At 45.7% G+C, this 22,876-nt stretch overlaps 1 protein-coding gene across 2 annotated transcripts; it reads left to right on the forward strand.

The window, feature by feature from the left end:
• Nucleotides 1–382: 382 nt before the first annotated feature.
• On the forward strand, nucleotides 383–14,028 carry Pdik1l (PDLIM1 interacting kinase 1 like). 2 transcript variants are annotated; one of them, XM_048443142.3, is made up of 3 exons: nucleotides 383–520; nucleotides 3,884–4,185; nucleotides 9,968–14,028. In XM_048443142.3, the coding sequence occupies exons 2-3, from the start codon at nucleotides 3,901–3,903 to the stop codon at nucleotides 10,706–10,708; spliced, it is 1,026 nt and encodes a 341-aa protein (XP_048299099.1). In that variant the 5' UTR covers nucleotides 383–520; nucleotides 3,884–3,900; the 3' UTR covers nucleotides 10,709–14,028. The 2 variants fall into 2 exon arrangements, with proteins under 2 accessions (XP_048299099.1, XP_048299098.1); XM_048443141.3 differs by lacking the exon at nucleotides 383–520 and adding an exon at nucleotides 845–943.
• Nucleotides 14,029–22,876: the final 8,848 nt, after the last annotated feature.

The following is a 22,876-nucleotide window of genomic DNA, read 5'->3' on the forward strand; positions in this document are numbered from 1 at the left end:
GACGGTAGAGCTCGGGCCGACTGCTGCGGGGACATGATTGACAGCTGTGGGGATTTGAATGGCTTCGGGCCCGCAGCGCCCACCGTCCGGACCACTGCATTTCTGGCGATCAATCCTGGACCGTGGCGACTTGGCTTTGTCGTTGCACCCTCCAACCCGAGCTCAGGCTTGTTAGGTGGGGTGTCGCAGCCAGTTCGGCCGCGCCCTCTCTCCCTCACCCGGCAGGGCGACCGCAATCCTCACCGCCAGGGAACAATGAGGTTCCGGCTTCTTTAAGGGAGATACCACCGCGCCGGTGGGGCAGGGGACGGCGTCCTCCCCGATGATCGCACTCAGTCCCGCATCGTCGCCTGGGTCACTGCGCCGCCCGCCAACACGGCTGGGTGACTCGGACAGAAGGTGCAGCCTCGCAGCACCGGCCGCACCACCCCGCGGGCCCGCTGCCCAGACCCCGCAACCTACGAGGAAGATGCGCCAGGTGTCCGGTCGCAGTGAACCGCGCACTGCAGCCCGCCGTCCGGTAGGTCGGCAGGGGAAAGGGAGGGCGGCCCGGGGCACTGGCCGCAGCTTCCCCGAAGTCCCGAGACTTGCGCCCGCTGCGGCAGAGGGCGACCGCCCCCGGCCGCCACCCCTGCGCGCCAGGGCACCAGTGGTCGGCCCTGCAGCGTGCACACCGCCGGCAACACTCGCCTCGGTGGCAGCGCCGGAGAGCAGCGGCGGCCGAGCGTGGCACACGGCGCTCACCCAGCCCGCGGCTCCCGGCGGCGCACGCTCACTACGGAAAGCCGGAGGGGGCGGGGCCCGGCGTGAGGGGGTGTGTCCGCGCACCACGGGGGCGCGCGCCGGCTTCTGACTGGAGGCCGCGGCAGCCGAGGCGCGAGCTGCCCGATAATGGCGGCCTGCAGAGCTCATGAGAGGGAGAAGCGGCGGCGGCTGCCCTGAGGTAAATCTGGCCCTTCGTGGTGGCACGGATGCCCTGCGGTCAGAACCGACCTCCCTGCATGTGTCTCTGTCCCCGGCAGGCCTGTCACAGACCTCGCAGCGGAGTCATCCCCGGGAAGGCCCGGCGCTGCCCCGGCCAGCGGCCGGGACTGCGGCCTCCGTTCCCGCCCGGGCCACTCCCGGGTCCCCGGCCCCTAGTCTGCAGCCTCCGGGAGTTGAAGCGGCTGCGGAGCCACGGGAGGGTCCCTCGGGGTTTCAAGGGACTGTCGCCGGGAGTGAGCTCGCGGCCGGGGCAGCGAGCGCGGCCTGAGGCTCCCCGGCGGCAGCACCTCTGGCCTCGCTCGTCCCTTCCCCGGCACGGCAGGTGCATGCCCAGGCCGGCCGGTGCCCATCTCCTGGGGAGCAGGGCAGGCTCGAGAGTCCAGGAGATACCACCGAAGGATGCTTCACCGGGGCATCTCTCCCGCCAGGAGCCCAGGGAGTTGACAGACACCTTCCCGAATAAGGTGCCCCTCTCGCGGGGGACGGTGACAGGAGGGAGAGAAAAGAGCCGCTCGGAAGCGCGTAGTAACCGGCTGTCGGCGCCAGAGCGGGGCCGAAGGTCCGCCGGTGCCAGGAAATCTGACATTAGGAAAGACAGCGAGAGCTGGACGCCTAGGCGAGCATTAAAGGAAGTAGCGCTCAAGGCAATCCCCAGAAGCTGTCATTTTCTTTTAAATCTGGCCTATGAGCTTAAAGTAGCTGCTCCCGGAGTGTCAGCTTCCAGGGCCAGTCACTTTTTGTTGCTCTGATTGTGCAGTGCAAGTACAATCTCAGGTTACTCTTCCTGCCCGCGCTGACAGTTGGCAAGTGAGCCTTTGAGGCGTGAGGAAGTGCGCTGCAGGCTCTCCATTCACAGAAGGGTCTCTGTAGGGCCTGTGCTCCAGCTTGCCTTTAAGTGATTTATTAAGTTGGAACTCCAAAGAACTTTGGTCAGAGACTTCCCTTTGAGGTCTAAGATGCTCCCCTCCACTTTGGCAACAATTACTTAGAATTAAGTAGCTATCTTAAAAGCATAATTTTAAAAAAAGGTCGATCTGTTCTAAGCCACCTACTTACATTTTAAGGAATGGTTCTTCTACAAAGCTTGTGTTCATTTGTAAAATAAATAAATAAATAGCCAAGCATACTGACACATGCCTGGAACCCCAGGACTTGGAAGGTGGAGGCAGGAGGATCAGTAGTTGGGATCATCTTCTGCTACATAGTGAGTTCAAGGCTTGCTGGACCGACTGGAGACACGGTCTCAAACAAAACAAAAGCAACCTTGTTCACTTTCAGTTCATAAACAGAAGTCGGGTATTTGTATTTCTAACTGTGAGGGGGTTTGTATTTCAGTGTTTTTGTTTGTTTTATATTTTTATCTAGACTTGGAGCATGTCCTGGAACTCTAGACCAGGCTGGCCTCGAACTCACAGAGCTCCACCTGCCTCTGCCTCCTGAGTGCTAAGGCGTGGGCCACCATAGCCTGGCATATTATTTCAGTGTTTTTATTATCTTTCATAAATGTGTCAACCTTAAGAAGATGTACATACATTGCTTTCTTTATTTTTTTCAGGATCAGTAAACTAAAATGTTGAATTTGGGGGTTTATTTGTTTGTTTATTTATTGTTTTTTGAGGCACGGTTTTCTGTGTAGCCCTGCCTGTCCTGGAACTCACACTATAGACCAGACTGGCTTTGAACTCAAGGATCCGCCTGCCTCTGCCTTCGGAGTGCTCAGATTAAAGGCAAGCACCACTACAGCAGTTCCTGTAGGGAGCAGTGTAGTTTAGTGGTCTAAGTCATAGATGTTGGAACCAACAAGCTGCATGACGGACTGGCTGTGTACTTGCCCTCTCTGTGTTTTACTCTCCTCACTTCTAAAATGACTGTTACAACACCCACCCCTTCCTACACAGATTATGGTTAAGGATTCATGAATTTAGCCAGTTGTGGTGTCACACGCCTGTAATTCCATCGTTCCCGGGAGAGCGGCAGCCGGGGCTGTTGAGTTGGTTCAGTGCGTAAAGTTGTTTTCTGCCAAGCTTTGCAGCTCGTGTTCAATTCCTGGGATCCACACGGTAGAAGGAGAGGACTGCCACATACTGTCCTCTGAGTTCCAGAAAGCCACACCCATGCACACAAAATATGCGATACAAACTTTTTAAAAGTGAAAGCCATCTTGAACTACATACTAGCAAGATCCTGTCTTTTAAAAAAGGACTGGAAGCAACGCATGGTGGTACAAGTCTTTAATTCCAGCACTGGGGAAGCAGAGACAGGCTTATCTCTGTGAGCTGGAGGCCAGCCAGGGTTACACAGTGAGACTTTGTCCAAAAAAGGGGTGAGTGGGTGGAGCCTGGAGATAAGAGTTGAATAAAGCATTTGCCAAACAAGTCTGAGGAGCAGAGTTTGGGTCCGCAGAACCCATGTAAAGCCAGATGTCCTGCAGTGAGATGGGAGGCAGAACCAGAACAGTCTCCAGAAGTTCACAGGCAGGTAACCTGCCGTGTGCTCTAGCAGTGACAGGAGGGCCAAGGCTATCTTTGAACGGGTGTGTCGTGGCATGAGCATGCCTGCACTCACACACCTAGATTAAATTTAAAAAAAAAAAAGTCAGTAATGACGGTTTTGTAGCCATGACCTCTGAAGCCAGCCTGACCTGTCAAGCTCCAGGCCAGGGAACTTGGCAAGACCCTGACTCAAAGACAACAAAAGCTTTAAAAACTATGTTAAAATACTTGAAGTAGTTCCTGATACATGGTAAGTGCTGTTACCTTTATTATTATTGGTAGATTTGTCCAAGGTGTAGCTAGATACCCTTCAATTCCCACAGGCGCTGAAACAGTTAAATCATGCATAAGAATACAGGCCAATAGGTACACCTGATTTCAACAGAGTACTTTGTTGATTTTTCCAGAAACCTCGACCTTGAAGATGGTGAGTAGCCAGCCAAAGTACGATCTAATACGGGAGGTAGGCCGAGGTAGTTACGGTGTTGTATATGAAGCAGTCATCAGAAAGACCTCTGCAAGAGTAGCAGTGAAGAAAATTCGATGCCACGCACCTGAAAATGTTGAACTAGCCCTGCGAGAGTTCTGGGCACTAAGCAGTATCAAGAGCCAGCACCCAAATGTGATTCACTTGGAAGAGTGCATTCTGCAAAAAGATGGGATGGTGCAAAAGATGTCCCACGGCTCTAATTCTTCCCTTTATTTACAGGTATGTGTCACTGGATAGGAAATGAACATAAGATTGGTCAGCAAGAGGAAGTGAAGAGTGTCAGATGAACTCCTCCCTTAACGCAGGTGTTTTATGGCTAGGTGCAGATAGAGGTCTTCAGAGGATAGAGGAGATATTTGCTTTAAGCTTGTACCTAAAAATAACATAAGCCACCTGTTATGCCTGGTACTTGCCAGTCTGTGTAGGAATAGGACAAGTGGGAATTAGAGGGTTTTTGAGACTAGCATCAAAGTTCAGTTCCTGGAAACCAATTCTTCTGAAAATAAACACAGAAGACAAGGAAAAACACCACAATCAGTAATAGCCACACCCATCAGTAATTGAACTTCTCTTTTTGAGAAGGCACAGGTCTGAACATAAGCCTTAGAAGAGTATATTGGTATTTGCCTATAATCCGAGGGCTTGGGAGGTGGAGGCAGGAGACTCGGGAGTTTAAGACAAGACTCACCCGTATATCGAGTTTGAGACATGCCTAGACTGAATCATGAGTTCCAGGACAAAAGTCCTCTGACCTCCACACTTGTGTCCTGCATGCATGTAAGCATTACATATATGCACATACTTGAAACACACACACATAGAATAAATAAATGTAATTTAGCAGTTACAACAAAGAAAGTTAACAATAACAACAAAAACTCTGTTTGATGTTGTGGGAAAGGCTCAGAGGGTAAAGGAGCTTGTTGCCAAACCTGGTAACCTGAGTTTACTGCCCAGGTCCCACATGCTAGAAAGAGGGAGTGGGCTCCTGAGAGCTGGTTTCTTGACTCCACAAATTTGCTGTAGCACCCACACCTACACAAAATAAATAATCTAGAAAAGTTTAAAAACTGTCTTCATTATTAACTCTCTAAAAGTACTTATGTTGCCATGATTAAAAAAAATATGTATATATTGGAGCAAGGCAGTGGTGGCACATATCTTTAATCCCAGCACTCAGGAGGCAGAGGCAGGCAGATCTATGGGGTGAGTGTCAAGACTGTCATATTACGAAGAGAAACCCTGTCTCAAAAAAGATTGGATTTTTTTTTATTTTTTAAATTTTTTTTTGCCAGTGCTAGAGATTGAGCCCAGGGTTTGGGGCATAGTACATAAACTACATTCCCTCCTAACCCTTGTCAACTCTGCATTGAATTTTAGAGATTAAGGCACACAATCCCTGTGCATGGAAAAATGAAGATGTTAATACATTTGATTTAGTGTAAGTTCAGAACTAGCAACTGTAACAGGAATTAGATATTGTTTAGTACTGAGTCCAGATCCAGCAACAGTAACAATTATGTATTGTTTAGTACTTTGAGGTTTTAAGATATGAAGTATCAGGTTTGACTAAGTGATTTTCATATTTAAATTACTTTTTAAAGTAAATCTCTTTTGCTGTTTAAAGCCTTATAGACTTGTATTGCTATCAGAATGACTTGAGATAAATAATCCATCTTTCCTAGTAGCATTTGTTCACATGCTATGGTAATCACATCTGCCTTCCCTGGGTAGTCAAAGACAGAGGTAGTGCTGAGACAACTCAGAAATAGGTACCTGTGTTGAAATAAAATAGTCTCTTCTATGCATTTATAAGTTAGCCAGATTTTTCTTCGTTTATTCATTTTTGAGATAGTCTCTGTAGCCCTGGTTAGTCTGGAACTCACTGTGTAAACCAGGCTGACCTCACGCTTACAGAGATCCACCTGTGTCTGCCTATGAGTGCTGGGATTAAAAGACATGTGCTACCTCACCCAGCATAGTTGACCATATATTTATCAATAAAATTGTATCAAAACAGTACAATACAATATAGTCAATACACAGATCTATGAACATAACCAGAAAGTTCCTATGCATGATCTTTATTGTCTATATAAATTTTCATTTTCCTTTATGTTTTTCTAGATAGCAAGATTCCTTGTGCTCAATTGAAATCATTAAATTAATTCCTGATAGCTAAAAATCCTTATCCAAGAGAAAATGTAAAACAGACAGTTACAAGCGCTCAATTTCATGCCTCAGGACTTTGCAACCTTCAGTCTGTATATTTCAGACTAGTGACATAGATGGTGTAGGAACATACAATAGGGAATGTATATATCTTGGGACTGAAGAATTATGAATTGACTGGGTGTGCTGCACATAATATGTGCACATATGTGTTAGCATATGAGACTGAAAAAGGATTATCATGAGTTCAAGGCCAGCCTGGGCTACATATAGAGTTCAAGGTCAGCCTAAGGTACAGAGTGGAACCCTATCTAGAGAGTTAAAAAAGAAAAATTAAGCTAGGCGGTGGTGCACACCTTTAATCTCAACACTCAGAAGGCAGAGGCAGGTGGATCTCTGGGAGTTTGAGACTAGCCTGGTCTACAGAGCCAGTTTCAGGATAGCCAGGGCTACACAGAGAAACCCTGTCTAGAAAAAAACTGAAAAAAAAAAGAATTATAAACTATTTTAAACTTACAGAGTTTAACAATAATTTAGATAGGTGGGCGAGAAACACACATTTTCCTTCTTGCTGGCCAGTATTCTGTGCACCACCATGCCTGCCCTCTAAACCACTCTTGAGCACTGGGATTCTGTGTTACACAAGGCTGTTTATTAAGTTCAGATGTTAGGGAGAGACAGAAAGCTGAAGTCAGAAGCAGTCCACCTGTCTCATTCTCTGCCCTGGCACACCATGCAGAAAGAGGCTCCTGTAGGCCATTGCCATTGCTGCCATCTGCATGGGAGGCAGAACGGAGGGGCACCTTTGCTTTTGCCAGAATAGCCAGAGGAAGTAGTGGTAGTAATTAATTTAAATATAAATTTACCAGTTTCTCACTCTTCAACAGCTCAGCATCTTTCCCTTTCAGCACACCAATCTAAAAAAAATACCATATAACAAATAATTTAAAAGTAATATTCCTCTATATTTTAGTCTTTTCATGAAGCAACGAGCTGGGGAGGTGATAGAATTTAGCTATATTGACCAGTGTAGAAAATGTAGGCCAGTTGGACACTTTCCAAAATAGGCTATTAAAAAATGTTACTTCTTGGGCTGGAGAGATGGCTCAGAGGTTAAGAGCACTGGCTGCTCTTCCAGAGGTCCTGAGTTCAATTCCCAGCAACCACATGGTGGCTCACAACCACCTGTAATGAGATCTAGCGCCCTCTTCTGGCGTGTGGGCATACATGGAGGCAGAATGTTGTATACATAATAAATAAATAAATAAGTCTTAAAAAAATGTTACTTCTTGGCTCAGAAATTTAGTATGTATTTAGTAGGGACAAAGGTGGCATTTTGAAGTGCTTAAAAAAATTTTTTTAAATGCATGCATAAAAGCACTGATGAAATGAAATATTCCAGAGGTTTCCAGTTACAATTGGAGGCTGGCACTGGACTCACCTCAGTACAGAGCAGAGCTTCCAAACCTTTCCACTCGTGGCTTCCCCAGAGAAACATGTGCGTGACCCTGGGTATATGGGTGTGCAAAACATCTACAAATAAGCATGTACTGGGAAAAATCAAAAATAATTCCATTTTAAAGCAATTCTTTGGTTACATATAATTTTACCTTTTATTAAAGTAGGAAGCAGGTTTATACACGAATGAAGTGAATGTGCTTGTTTATTTCTGCATGAAGAGTTAAATCCTGGGCTGGCATGATGCTCAGTGGGCAGACACTTTGCTGCAGGCCTGACAACCTGAGTTTCATCCTCAGGTCCCACAAGGTGGCAGGAGAGAATCAGCCCCCAGTGTTAACCTCTGGCACGTGTGGGGTGGCGGTGGGGGGCATGTACTCAAGAGTGCACACATACACAATTAGAGCCATTTAAAAAATTAGTGGGTGAATGTTCATTGCTGTAGAACATAAATCATCTTCAGCATTTTCCACAGTCAGTGCTTTTATTTTATGAACACCAGTGGTGAGAACAGTGTTCCATGTAAATAGTTTAGCACAAAATGGTAGGTATATGTTTTAAGGCAAATCATAAATTGTTCAAAATTCTGTACTAACAGCATTTAGTGATCCTCTTGCCTCAGCTTTTATAGTGCTAGGGTTACAGGTGTGTGCCACTATACCCACCTTCAAACAGCAATTTTTAAAATTAACCCCCTCCCCCAGACAGTCTCACTGTATAACTCAGGTATAACTCAGGCAGGCCTTAGACTTGTGGTCTCCTGAGCTAGGTGTAATGACACACATCTATAATTTCAGCACTGAAGACGGAAACAGGAAGAGCAGAAGTTCAAGGCCAGCCTTGGCTATACAGTGAATTTGAGGCCTGCATGAACTATTTGAGACCCTGTTTCAAAACAGAGGGGAAAAAGAAAAAAAGAAGAAAGAAAATAATACCAAAATTAAGCATTATACCACAACACAATCCATTGATAGGCAGCTTTGGTACTTGCTTGCTGATTAATGACAGTAGAAAAATATCAGAAGTCCTGTTTTCCCCAATAAAACTGTAATGTTTCTATAAGAGCAGACAACTTTGCAATTCGGTTTTGAATTAATTTTTGGTAACTGAAAATTTATTAAACCTTTGACTATTGGCAATTTGTTTTGTGTGTGTGACCCCTACTTTCAGTTTAAGAGACCTTTGCCTTAGCTGGATGGTGGTAACGTTAATCCAGTACTCAGAAGGCAGAGACAGGTGAATCTCTGTGATTTCAAGTCCAGCCTGGTCTACAGAGTGAGTTCCAGGACATCCATGGCAACCCAGCAAAACCCTGTCTTGAAAAACAAACAAACAAACAAAAAGAATAAAGAAAACCTTGCCTGGCATGTACAAGACCCTGGGTTTAGTTGCCAGCATTGCAGAAACAAAATAAAACTGCAAACTTTCCTAACTTTTATTTTTTTTTTCCAAGACAGGCTTTTCTGTGTAGTTCTGGAACTCTCTCTGTAGACCAGAATGGCCTCTAACTCACAGAGATCCACCTGCCTCTGCCTCCCGAGTAGCTTGTGTTGGTAATTTTTTATTTATGAATCCTGGTGTTTGCCTGCCTGCATGTCTGTATGAGGGTGTTGGATTCCCTGAAACTGGAACAGCTGTGAACTGCCATGTTGGTGCTGGGAACTGAACCTGGGTCCCCTGGAAAAACAGCCAGCGCTCTTAACTGCTGAGCCATCTCTCCAGCACCGTCCCTTTTTTTGGGGGGGGGGGAGGGCATGGGTTTCGAGACAAGGTTTCTCTGTGAGCTCAGGCTATCCTGGAACTTGCTCTTTAGACCAGGCAGGCCTCACTCAAACTCACAGAGATCTGCCTTCCTCTGCCTCCTGAGTGCTGGGTTTAAAGATGTGTGCTACCACTGCCCAATCTATATATATTTACGATGTGTAGTCAGGTGTGGTGGCACATGCCTTTAGTCTCAGCAGTGGGGAGTCAGAAGCAGGCAGATCTCAGAATTAGAGATCAGCCTGGTCTACAAAGCAAGTTTCAGGTCAACCAGGGCTACACAGAGAAACCCTGTTTCGAAAAAATAAAAAATGGATTTATTAATTTTTAATTATGTTTGTGACAGGGATGAATATATATATATATATGTATGTGTGTGTGTGTGTGTATGTATATATGTCAGTGCAGATGCAATTAGAGGCCAGAAAAAGTACTGGATTCCCCCAGAGCTCTCGTTGCAGGCGGTTGTGAGCCACTGACATGGGTGCTGAGAACCTGAACTCCAGTCCTCTGAAGGCAGTAAGCTCATAACCGCTGAACCTTATTTCCAGCTCCCTTTAATTTTTCTATAATTAAATTTTGTAACTTCTTCTCTCCTCCCTCTGCACAGCTTGTAGAGACTTCATTAAAAGGAGAAATTGCCTTTGATCCCAGAAGCGCCTATTACTTGTGGTTTGTGATGGATTTTTGTGACGGAGGAGACATGAATGAGTATCTGTTGTCCAGGAAGCCCAATCGAAAGACAAACACCAGCTTTATGCTTCAGCTCAGCAGTGCTTTGGCTTTCCTGCACAAAAACCAGATCATCCACCGGGACCTGAAGCCTGATAACATCCTGATTTCTCAAAGCAGGCTGGACACCAGTGACTTGGAACCCACACTGAAAGTGGCCGACTTTGGTCTGAGTAAAGTTTGCTCGGCATCTGGACAGAACCCGGAAGAACCTGTCAGTGTAAACAAGTGTTTCCTTTCCACTGCGTGTGGGACGGATTTCTACATGGCTCCTGAAGTATGGGAAGGACACTACACAGCAAAAGCTGACATCTTTGCTCTGGGAATTATCATCTGGGCTATGCTGGAGAGGATCACCTTCATAGACACAGAGACCAAGAAGGAGCTCCTGGGGAGCTATGTAAAGCAGGGGACCGAAATTGTGCCTGTTGGGGAGGCACTTCTGGAAAACCCCAAAATGGAGCTCCTCATCCCTGTGAAGAAAAAGTCAATGAATGGGCGAATGAAGCAATTGATTAAGGAGATGCTGGCCGCAAACCCTCAGGACCGTCCGGACGCGTTTGAACTAGAGCTCAGATTAGTCCAGATTGCTTTTAAAGACAGCAGCTGGGAAACGTGACCTCCCGCCTGCAAGTGTCTTAGATGGTGTGCTGCTTCTGATTCAACAGTGATTCAACATTACATGGCCGGAAAGAAGACGAAAGTTAGACTCCACTCTCTGAGGGTTTAGGTTTTATTGTGGGGTAATTTTTTTCTCTCGTTTTTCTTACTCCATGCAGGCCATTTTATTGTATGTTTTGAATGTGTATTACCAATGTGGTGTAAAAAATTTTTTTTTAATGATCATTGGTAAAAGTTTGGCAGAAAAAGTTCTCCTAAAAGCCAAGCAGAGAAGAGAGTCCAATTTTCTGGAAATATGTCTTTAAGTATTTTAGACATTCCTTGTCAGTATTAGGCATTTCCATGGAAGAAGAGGTTTGCATGCTGGTAATGCAACCTTTGAAGCTTTGTAAAGGAAACATATATGTATATATTTATGTATATGTAAGTATGTGAATGTGTGCATTTTGCATTCCACATGAAGAAAATGCCACTTCTGTTTAAATTATTTGATAGAGGTTTGGGTTTTTGAGATTTGCTGGTGAAATTGGTGATGAAAACTTACACAGAACCACTCCTCATCTTCTTCCTGCCCCTCCCGCTCCTGGAAACACACTTTTATTTTTTGTTTGTTTGTTTGTCTGTTGTTCTTTTGTTTTCCCAGTATACATCTCTTTAAAGGCATCATTTTGGAGGGTCTAAAATGGCTGAGTAAACGTAACTGGAGCTAAGCAGTGCCAAGCTGCTGGAGTAAGTCTGAGCTCTCCGGGCCCTGTAGCTCTTCGAGTGGAATTAGTCATTCAGTCACATGGTAGGAGGTCGGCAAGGATGCCGATGGCTCAGTCAGACCTTCAGGTAACTGAGCGTTTGTTTAAACCACTGCACTGGGACATGTGTGCGCTTGCGCATCTGCCGTGACCTGAGGATGGTATTCTTCTGCTCTGAAACATTGCTTTACATGACTGTAATACTTGATGTATTAATTTTGAGTTTTAAGACTTTTTCTAAGTCTCAGCATAAAGTTGAAGAAACCAAATGAGCTCACCCTCGAGTTGCTGGCCCTGATGTGGCTTCCTGTTGGATCACTGGAGTCCCTGTCACTTTGGCACTGTGATACAGTAATGGGACTGGTAATCACTGTCATAAATATTGGTTGCTTTTTTCCAAAGTGAGAGATGATGCACACAGGGTTTGACAAATAGATAAAATTCTGTGCCATCAACTGCTTTTCGAGCAGAAAAGTTGTGGGTATCATATCGTCACCTGGTGTTGTCAGTCAGAAAGCAAGAGCCTCCTAAATCCTCCTGAAGTGAGACTCTAACTGCATGTTTGTCTCTAGATTGTCCATGATGATGTCCATGATGATCCTAAACCAGAGTACCCAATTAGAGTCTACCATTGTATCCAAATGAAGCTTTATGATGCACTAAACCCCCACCCACCCCTCCTGGGGTGGAGCCTGGGCCCTGGGCAGGTAGGGAAGCTGTGTGACGCTGACCCCCCTGGGATCCTTATAAAGCACTAAGATACAAAAGTCAAAATAGCAGCAGCATGTTGACATTATCAGTTCCTGTGTCTCCTCAATGCTTGAAACTCCACCCTTCACAGTGGGGCTGGGTCTAGCTCAGTGAGCAGCCCTGTGTTCAGTCCCTAGCACCCTAAAGGCAGTAAGTCAACACATAAGATGTGTTCAGAGGGTAATAAAAGATAAAACACCAAAAAAATAAAACATGTAAAGCTGGAGGTTTAGAAACATGAACAGAAAGGCTTTATTAAAATCCCATCAAATGAAAAAAAAAAGTCACACCTAATATCACTTGCAGACTTAACTAAAATAATTCTTTCTGGAATAGAAGCATACTGGACGTTCATGGTAATTGACCTTCTGGGTCATCAAGTTGACAGAGATCTGACGAGGGGATCAAGTTTCAGGAAACTAGAAAAAGTCCCATTAAAATGTATTCTCAATGACTTGGCACTTCATCAGATCTGTATGTGATGTAGCCAACAGTTCATTTGTTCTACAAGTACCTGTGCACTAGAAGCCCCAACATCCTAAGCACATAGCTTCTGAGCCTGTCTCCTTGAAATAATGTGTAATTTGGTTTGTCTTTTGTTTTGGTTGGTACTGGGATCCCACCAGAGCCTTGCATGTGCTACACAAAGGTTTTACTAGTGAGCTACATTCTAGCCCCAGTTATAATTTATTTTGAAAGATTTTTACTTGTGAAATATAATTCTTTCTTTCATTAGAGGTAAGGGTGTGGGGTGATCGGGAAATTTCTTCCAGAATTTTCTCAAGTCCTTGTATTCTAAAGTAGCTTATGATATCAACAAAAGGATAGTAATTTCTTTGTCTTTCTTTGTTCCTTTTCAGTCAGAGGTATTTATTAAGTACCTACTGTGTGCTCAGCACTAAAGTTTAGTTGATTTGACAACAATTTACGATTTGCATTTGGCGGGGGCTGGACTCAGCAGTTTAGAGAACTTGTTGCTCTTGCATAGAACAGAGTTCAGTTCCCAGCACCCGTGTTGGGTAGCTCACAACCACCTAACTCCAGCTCCAGGGGACCCAGTATCCTCTTGCTTCCATGGGCACACACACATATACACATGATTAAAAAAATGAAAATAAACCTTTTTTAAAAAAATGACATTTAGCCATGCACTTTCTCCAGTCACGGGTAAGAAATAAAGATGGGGAGTGATAATTGGAAATTTTGGATATTTGCTAAAAGACAAATAAATGCAATCGAGAAATTGTGCACAGTGCCTTGCCCATGATAGGTACTCAATAAACAGTTATTCCTCATAGTCTGTCGCCATGGTTTCTAGTGTTTTATGAAATTTGTCTTAATTGAAAAAGACCAAATATTTCAGATAACGCTCATAGGCAGCTGTGTCCCGTCACTGTAGGGTTGTACAGTTAGGTCCTAGATGTTACTCTGCACTAGTTGTCACTTAGAACATGGGGGCTGTAGATTCTTGGTGCTAAGGGATGCTTTGTCATTCAATGATGTAAGTGTTAAGTGTCAGATAAATAGCACAGAATAGTTCTTTCTCCAGGTCTGAATTTTTGTTCTTGTTTTTTTCCTTTGTTTTTAATTGTAAAATGTTACCAATCAAACTATTGTAGCAGCTACAAAATAATTCACCAGCATGACAAAATAGTCAATAAACGATGTCATAGGCACATCAGAAATGAAAGCAACTTTAAAATTTTTCTTTTAAAATTGTCAAATATATTTTATGAAGAATTTATAAAGGGGAAAGTATTGTAATTTATTGTTCATGAGTTTTTTGTTTGTTTTTTTTTAAATAAAGTGAATTTCAACAAAATACCTTGGACGTTCTCCTTGCTACTTTGGTGACTGGGAGTTGTGCAATGTGCTAAGACATGAGTGTGAAGTGATGTGCAGCGTGGGGAAGTGTCCGGCTGTCTCACGGAAGCCGGTACTGAGACAGGTGATTGGATGACAGGACTTTGACATTTCAGGTTCTCTGAAGCCATATGCTTTATATAGGAGAGAAATGTGTATTGTTTAAGGTTCTTTTTTAAGATTGGTATTTTCCAGGTATGAATGGTTTGTCTTCATGTCTGTGCCCTGTGTGCATGCAGTACCCATGGAGACCATAGGGCGCTGGATCCCTGGAACTAGAGTTTCAGGCATGTGTGAACCTCCAGGTAGGTGCTGGGATTGAAGGCAAGGTCCTCTGTGTGTATCAAGGGTTTTTAAGTACTGAACCAACTCTTTAGCCCCAGAGATTTTCTCCCCCCATTTATCCTAATTCATTTGGCTGAGTATTCAATCCAGATGTGATAGTTTCTATTAAGTATACTAAGTGGCTGCAATCTCAATTCTTAACATGAGGCAAAGACTTCTAAAGGTTTAGCTGGGAGTAGTGGCCCATGCTTTGATCCCAGCACTCGGGAGGCAGAGGCAGGCAGTTGGCAGAGTTTCAAGGTAAGTAAGTAGTCTACATAGTGAATTCTAGGCCAGGACTACATAGTGAAACCTTGGGGGGAAAATTGATCATTGTCAGCCTTTTTATTTCTTTGCCTTTGTAAAATGTATAGCTGCCTGAGCATATAGCTTTCCTGGTGGCCAGTGGGGCAGCTGAGGGACAGGAAACATGGAGCCACTGGCCGCCCTAGACTGCCCCCTACTGCAGCTAGAGCCTCTGCAGAGGGACTTTGCTTCTTAAAGATTACCTTCTTAAAATTCAATTTCAAACTATAAATTGTAGCTATCAGCACCTCAATAACCCTTCACTGTTTACAAAGGTATCTTACTGGAAATAGGAGCTGATTTAATAGTGAAGACCTGAAGGTAGAAACAGCAGGAACCGGTGGTCTTGCCGGGCCCTGTGGACGCCTATCTCCGCCTCCAGCTGGCTTTCCTCTCAGAGGAAAGCTTTATCACTCCTACAGAAGGAACTCAACCAGATCCTGGCCTCCCTTTAAATTCAAATGTTGCTGTCTTGATCAGCCAATCATAGACATCCTCTAAAAAGCCCTGCAATACCGGTTTGTGGGTAGATAGTAACGCCGACCGGAGAGAACCCACAGAGGCCACACCTCTAGGAAGCAGAGCGCGTCTTTTAAAGGTGGTACTTTCACGTAGGCAGAGTTTTCATTGGTTAGAAGTGAATTGTTTAAAAAAAAAAAACCAAACAATCCTGGGCTGTGGACTTCACTCTTTTCCTGTTCAGCCTGGTATTTCAAGCTTAGCCTGTTTTGAGCTGAAGTTAAGCAATTTGGTATTACAGAAGCTGTCGTGGTCTAGCAGCTGAAAGATCCGGTAGGAAAGGCTGACTTTTGCAAATAGCCACATAAGTAACGTGTGTCGTTGGGTAAGTGGCTTCATTTTGAGCCTCAGTTTCCATAGCTGCAAAGCGAAAATGGTATTTACATTTCACTGTTTTTCTAAGGCGCTGAGATCACGCCTGCCCCAGCACCTGCGTGTTGAGTTCTTCAATGGTCAGGTGTTCTCAATTTCTATGAGAGCAGAGTTCCGGTCAGCTGCACAGTGTGACTCTGTCTCAAACAACAACAGAAATCCACCACAGCAAAGTCCAGAGGGAATGATGGGAAAGGACTCCCCACGCCAGACTGCAGATGTAACTGTGATTGCCCCCCACTTTGTGAGAACCTGGTGAAGGCCCTGCTATCTCTCCTCAGGAAAATCCTTGCCTGTAATTTCTCTCCAGCTCCCTCACTCTTTTGTTTTGTTTGGTGTGAGACAGGGTTTCTATGTAGCCTTACTCTCAGCATGGGTCCTGGAACTCACTATGTAGACCAGGCTGGCCTCAAACTCACAAATACCCACCTGCCTCTGCTGCTGCATCCTGAAAGCTGGAATTAAAAGTCTGTGCCACTATGTATAACTCAACCTGCTTTCTTAAACAATCCAGGACCCCTAGCCCAGAGGTGACACTACCCATAGGGAATCCACCCCCCCCATCAGTCATTAATCAAGACAACACTCCACAAATTAGCCTACAGACCAATATTATGGAAGCATTTTCTCAATCAAGTTTCCCTCTTCCCACGCCAGGCAGTAGTGGTACACACTTTTTAATTCCAGCACTTGGGAGGCAAAGGCAGGCAGATCTCCAGGTTCGAGGCCAGCCTGGTCTACAGAGTGAGTTCCAGGATAGCCAGGACTATACAAAGAAACCCTGTTTCAAAAAAAAAAAAAAAAGCCTAAATAAATAAATAAATAAAAAATAAAAAAGGCGTTAAGTTGTAGCATAGCCCCCCAGCCCCCAGGCCTGAGAGTTGTATTGGTCTGGCACTCTCTGCCTACGCAAAAATCCCAATCAAACCAAATCACAACAAGCCGAATTAAAAAATATCCAGGTTTAATGGGATTCCTGCACTCTCGGGTGGCCCCGAGGGAATGGGAGGTGAGAATGCGACCACTGGAGGAAGGAAAAGAGACCACGTGATCCTCTTTTGGGAGTTCACTTAAATATCCTGTGGGAGTGGTCCTGGGGTGGGGGGGGTCAAGACCTGGCATGCTGGGATTTGGAGTCCAGACCAATACAACTCTCAGGCCTGGGGGCTACGCTCCCAACTTAACAAAAAGCATCTTGAGAATTCACTTACTTCTATCAAACAGCTAAAAAGACGCTGCGGTGCCCACCTGGGCGCCCATCTCCACTTTGGGACCCCTTTTATGACATGCTACAGGTGGGGCATTTCGAGCTGTTGAAACTTGCCCTCCGGGGCATTTGACTCTAAGGCAGGTCTTTCAAGCATTACAAAAAAAAGTATTTTTAAAATTTAGTTTGTATGACTACGTGTGGGTGTGGGTATAACAGAACACACATGTAGAAGTCAGAAGCCACCTTGCAGGACTTGGTTCTTTTCTTCTCTTCTGTCATGTAGGTTCAGGGCCTCAAACTCAGGTCATCAGGCTTGGTGGCCAGCACAGCACCTTTACCTGCCCAGCATTTTTTTTATATATACGGACATAATGTATGTCAATTATATTTGCCTCTCCTTTTACCCACAATCCCTCACTGCTCTCTAGGACTTCTTAAGCTGGCTTCCAAGGAGTCCGCAGATCCCCTACAATTACAAACAAAAGTTTAGAAGTGTATGTTTGTAGGTCAGGCTGGCCTTGAACTCTTGATCCTCCTGAATCCTGGGAATATAGGCAAGCACCATCACACTCAGCCGGCAGTTCCAAAGATTCATGAAAGAGTGCAGGAATCTGTCACAAGTGCTTTGGGGGCCAGGGACAGGAAGCTTGCAAAGAGAGACTTCCTGAGGAATTGCAAGGCTCCCGTGGGCTAGTTCCCCTCATAGCTGTCTCCTGGGAGGTGATCCTTTTCCTCAGGTTCACCTAACAGCATACAGTTCCTGGAGTTAGCTAAGGTGCTGGGCCTCCACTATCCGGCTCGGGAATAACCAGCCTGGCTCTGCTTTTCCTGGTTCAGGGAACTGGTTTCCTGAAGCTGAGAGACCTGTGAGGCCTCTGCCCTGTGGCTCTCATCTCATCAACTGTTGATGGGCCCACTCTTGACTACTCCTAAGTATGCTGATGATGTGAGCTGGGTGGGGGGGAGTGCCTCTTTGGAGCTAAATCAGATGTTTATCTAGGCTTCCATCTCAGCCAGGCCCAGGCCTTAGCAGAGAAACTTCCTGGCCTCAGGATTTCCTTTAAATACATGGGATCCAAAGAGTTCAAAGGGTCTTTGTAATAATTAATCATTGTCCAAGAACTGGATATAACTGCGAAATTCAGAGGTTCTGCTCATTCATGGAAAATTACTTCTGGTAGTTACAAAAGAAGGCCACATAGGCCCTGCCCTCAGCTGAGGAAGACACAGTCATAACTGAAAAGAAAAACGGGAGTCTGAGGCTGCGGCTCAGTTGGTAGAGTTCTTGCTAGCATACATTAAGATTTGGGTTTGATCCCCAACACTGAATAAAACAGGTGCAACGGTGAATGCCCATGAGGATCTTAGAGACAGGGTTTCTCTGTGTAGCCCTGGCTGTCCTGGAACTTGCTCTGTAGACCAGGCTGGCCTCAAACTCAGAGATCCGCCTGCCTCTGCCTTCCAAGTGCTGTCACCACCGCCCTGCTCACAGAAACTCTTTTTTTTTTTTTTTTGGTTTTTTGAGACAGGGTTTTTCTGTGGCTTTGGAACCTGTCCTGGCACTAGCTCTTGTAGACCAGGCTGGCCTCGAACTCACAAAGATCCGCCTGCCTCTGCCTCCCGAGTGCTGGGATTAAAGACGTGCGCCACCACCGCCCAGCTTTTTTTTTTTTTACTATTATTTTTTATTTATTATGTATATAATATTCTGTCCTCATGTGTGCCTGCAAGCCAGAAGAGGGCACCAGACCTCATTATAGATGGTTGTGAGCCACCATGTGGTTGCTGGGAATTGAACTCAGGACCTCTGGAAGAGCAGGCAATGCTCTTAACCGCTGAGCCATCTCTCCAGCCCTCACAGAAACTCTTATAAAGGGAAACATTTAACTGGGGCTGGATTACAGTTCAGCGATTGTTATGGCGGGAAGTATGGCGGCACACAGGCAGATACCGTGCTGGAGACATAGTTGAGAGTTCTACATCCAGATCTGAATGCAACGGGAAGAGTGAGACACCGGGCCTGGCATGAGCTTCTGAAACCTCAAAGCCCACCCCTAGTGACACACTTCATCCAACAAGGCCACACCTCCTAATAGTGTCACTCCCTATGGGTCTGTCGGGGCCATTTTCTTTCAGACCACCACACCTTGCATGCTCAAGGGCCTAGGGTTCAATCCTCAGCAGAGAACAAGAAAAGGGTGTGCTCTGCTAAAAAGCAACTACTAGTCTCAAGTATTTTACAATGATATGAATTTTTGTATATTGGTACAAATTTAAGGGTTTTTTGTTATAACATACTGTATATATGTTTCTACTCTTGTTTAAAGTACTGTACCTATGCAGATCATTTTTAAATGTAATGGAAAGTTCTAGTCCTTGAACGCTATTATTACAAACTGGTGTAGGAGGTCCTTCTGTTTATGTGTTGCTTTCATTGGTTAATCAATAAAGAAACTGCTTGGCCTGATAGGGCAGAACTTAGGTAGGCCGAGAAGACAGAACCGAATGCTGGAAAGAAGGGCAGAGTGAAAGACGCCATGGAGCTTCTGCCTGAGATGGACGCTGGTTAGAATCTTGCAGGTAAGCCACAGTCACGTGGCGATACACAGATTAATGGAAATGGGTTAAACTAATATATATATATATATATATATAGTAAGAGTTAGCCAATAAGAAGTTAGAGCTAGGGAGCTGGAGAGATGGCTCAGTGGTTAGGAGCACTGACTGCTCTTCCAGGGGTCCTGAGTTCAATGCCCAGCACCCACATGGTGGCTAACACCCAGTTCTGGCTCCATGGGAACATTCAGTCTTCTATGCAAGCACATCTGATCCTGTCAGAAGTTTTGTCGTTAGACTCACTGATTGATCTTAATTCTCATGCAATGAAACACCTGTCCCTGCTATCAGACTCAAGCAAAGACTTTGTCTCCACTCTGTGACAAATAAAGCCCAGTGCTGTTGTATGGAAATAGCAAAAGGAAAATGGTCTCTGGAAATAATAAGTCCTACTGTGTGAAAGGCACTTTATGACTTACTGTTAAAAAAATTATTTTACTTAAAGAAATGCTTGCCAGGTGGTGGTGGTGCACACCTTTAATCCCAGCACTCAGGAGGCAGAGGCAGGCAGATCTCTGTGAGTTTGAGACCAGCCTGGTCTACAGAGTGAATTCTCGAATTGCCAGGGTTGTTGCACAGAGAAATCCTGTCTTAGAAATCAAAGCAAAACAAAAACAAACAAGTAAAAACAAGCAAGCAAAAACCAAAGCTTTGCTGGGCAATGGTGGCAACACCTTTAATCAAAGGGTAGGGGCAAGTGTGTATCTGTGAGTTCAAAGCCAACCTGGTCTATAAAGTTAGTTCCAGAACAGCTAGGGCTACACAAAGAAATCCTGTCTCAAACAAACAAACAAACAAACAAACAAACATAAAAAGAATATAGAAGCATTGAACTGGCCTGGAGAGATGGCTCAGTGGTTAAGAGCATTGCCTGCTCTTCCAAAGGTCCTGAGTTCAATTCCCAGCAACCACATGGTGGCTCACAATCATCTGTAATGAGGTCTGGTGCCCTCTTCTGGCCTGCAGACATACACACAGACAGAATATTGTATACATAATAAATAAATAAATATTAAAAAAAGAAGCATTGAACTGAGCAATTAATAACCCCAATTATATTTCAGTATTCTGTTTATTCCAAGTAAATTCAGTAATTCACTGTCTGTCCCAATTACTATAGAATTAAGTAAGTCTCCTTACCACCTCAGTGTCTTGCTATAGAATCCAGGCTGACCGCAAACTCATGATACTTATGCTTCTTCTGTCAAGTGCTGGAATTTAGGTGTGTGCTACCCTGCCTGATCATGGTCCCTCAGTATCAACCTTGGCAATACACCGTAGCAGTTTTTTCAGGGACTAAAACATTCCATCTTACCAGGAAGCTCCTTAAACAACTCAAAATAGCTTCCGGAAGTTCCTGAAACTGACCAGTTCACTAGGTCCCTCCCTCCCAGAGTAAACAAGGCAAGCTGTTCAGAGTCACTCACAGAGGAGCCAAGCTGCAAAAACTCTTGAGACCTGACCAGCAGTCTGGAAGAAGCAGAAACCAGCCAAGCTGCCTAGAAAAGGCTTAGATCAACCCAGGCACCTGAAAAGGACACCCTCCTGCCTGCTGAGCTGCCTGGAGGCTGTGCAGTGTGTCCCAGATCCCTAACTTTTACGAACTGCCACCCGACTTCGGTGGCTTGTCTTTGAGTCATTTCTGCTCCTGTAACCCCTCACTCATATTCCTGCAAGTGACCCTCATAAAACACTGGCTTACCAGGCTGGACTCTGGTGGTGTCTGTACTTTGGTCTGTCTTGGGGTCCCCGTCTGTATGAGTAGGCATGTATGCTGCATCTCCCCAGGAAAAGTTTTGTCACCAACAGCACAGGAGCTTAATCAATGTCAGTGGCCAGTAACCAGTGCCAGCAGCAGCGACAGCTTTACTGTGTGACTTCAGTCCAGCCGCTCAATCCTCTGAGGCGTGGCTGTAATAATAAGTGATTTTTCCACATTGTTTTGCTAACCAAATGAGAATAACGTCTGTAAAGTCATTTCCTGACCTCACAGGAGGGGAACTGATGCAGGAATGGCTGCAGTCGCTGGCTAACGGCCATGACAGAGCACCTGTGTCAGTGAAGAGAGCCGTTCAGGTCCTTCCAGGTGGCCAGCGTGTCTGTGCGGGCAGCCATGTGGGCAGGCCCAAAAGTACAGGGACGTTGAAGAGGGCTCAGAAAAGCTTCCTACCTGATGCAGCCTGCCCCCTGGTGGACAGGCACAAACCACTCTCTAAAGTGTTTGTCCCACTCCAGTACAAGAATGTACCTGTGGATTTTGCACGGTATGGTGGGATGACTTTGGAAACAATATTATCACTGTGACAATTTATCAGGTATGGTTAACCAAGATCTGGGGGAGGGGGTTTTGCTGTCTCCTGATGGGCGATAGGAATGACAGGGACAGCCTCTCTGGCCTTTGTAAACCCCCAAAGGGGAACAGCACGGTTTGCATCTAGCTTGTTGACAGCACAGAGATTCATCTCCAGCTCTCTTCTGTTTGCTTGTTTGGGTGCTAGAGACTGAACCCAGTGCCTCGCCCATCCTGGACAAGTGCTTTACCAATGAGCCACAACCCTGGTCTCTCTGAGGGCAGGACGAGATGGTCAAGTGACTTGACCTTTGTACTCCACTGTCTTCCGCCATCAAATCCAGGCTGTTCTGGGCCACAAGTGACCTTAGCTGCAGCTGAGGTGGACTCGGAAGGTGGCACCGCTAAGAGCACTGACTGTGGACGGCAAGTCCTGCCCTGAGATCCGGTGCTGCTCACACACCGCCCTCTGCACCGAGAGAGAAGCTCTTTGGGTCCCTGCGGCTCTTCCTGGGGGGATCAAAAGGAGGATTGTGGGCGAACCCGCCACAGCCCACAGCACAGTAATCTCCACAGCAACCATCCCTGTCCCTCTTCCTCCTCCACTTAGTGTGACAGTCCCTCTCATCTCTCTTCTCACCCATTCTTCAAGCCTCTGTGGCTCCGTGACTCCGAGGGTGGCACAATGCAGACCCTCATTGCTCTCACAGAGCTGAACATCTTTTGGTGCTAGAGTCTGCAGTTACCAACCATCAGCACAGGGCACCAGAAACACCCAGGACTCACACACAATTCTCTTCACTCTTGCTGTGTACCAGTGGCCTTATTCCTACTTATAACCAAGGTCAAAGATGCCTGGTAAGATGGGGTGTCAAGACTCCGCTCTCTAGCTGAGTGGTGGTGGTGGCGGCGGTGGCAATGCACGCCTTTAATCCCAGCACTTGGGAGGCAGAGGCAGGCGGATCTATGTGAGTTCAAAGTCAGCCTGGTCTACAAATCGAGTTTCAGCACAGTCAGAGCTGGAACCACCCAGAAATATTTTGCTCAGATTAAACCTGGATTTATTAAATTGACCTGACCTGACCTGATTGGGAGAGACCGGATACCAAGGTACAGAGACCTTCCAGCAGGAGGCCCTTGTTTCGATCTCTAGCATTCCATAAAACTGGG

This window comes from Myodes glareolus, chromosome 6 (assembly GCF_982192425.1).
Source record: "Myodes glareolus chromosome 6, mMyoGla1.1, whole genome shotgun sequence".
Classification (NCBI taxonomy): domain Eukaryota; kingdom Metazoa; phylum Chordata; class Mammalia; order Rodentia; family Cricetidae; genus Myodes; species Myodes glareolus.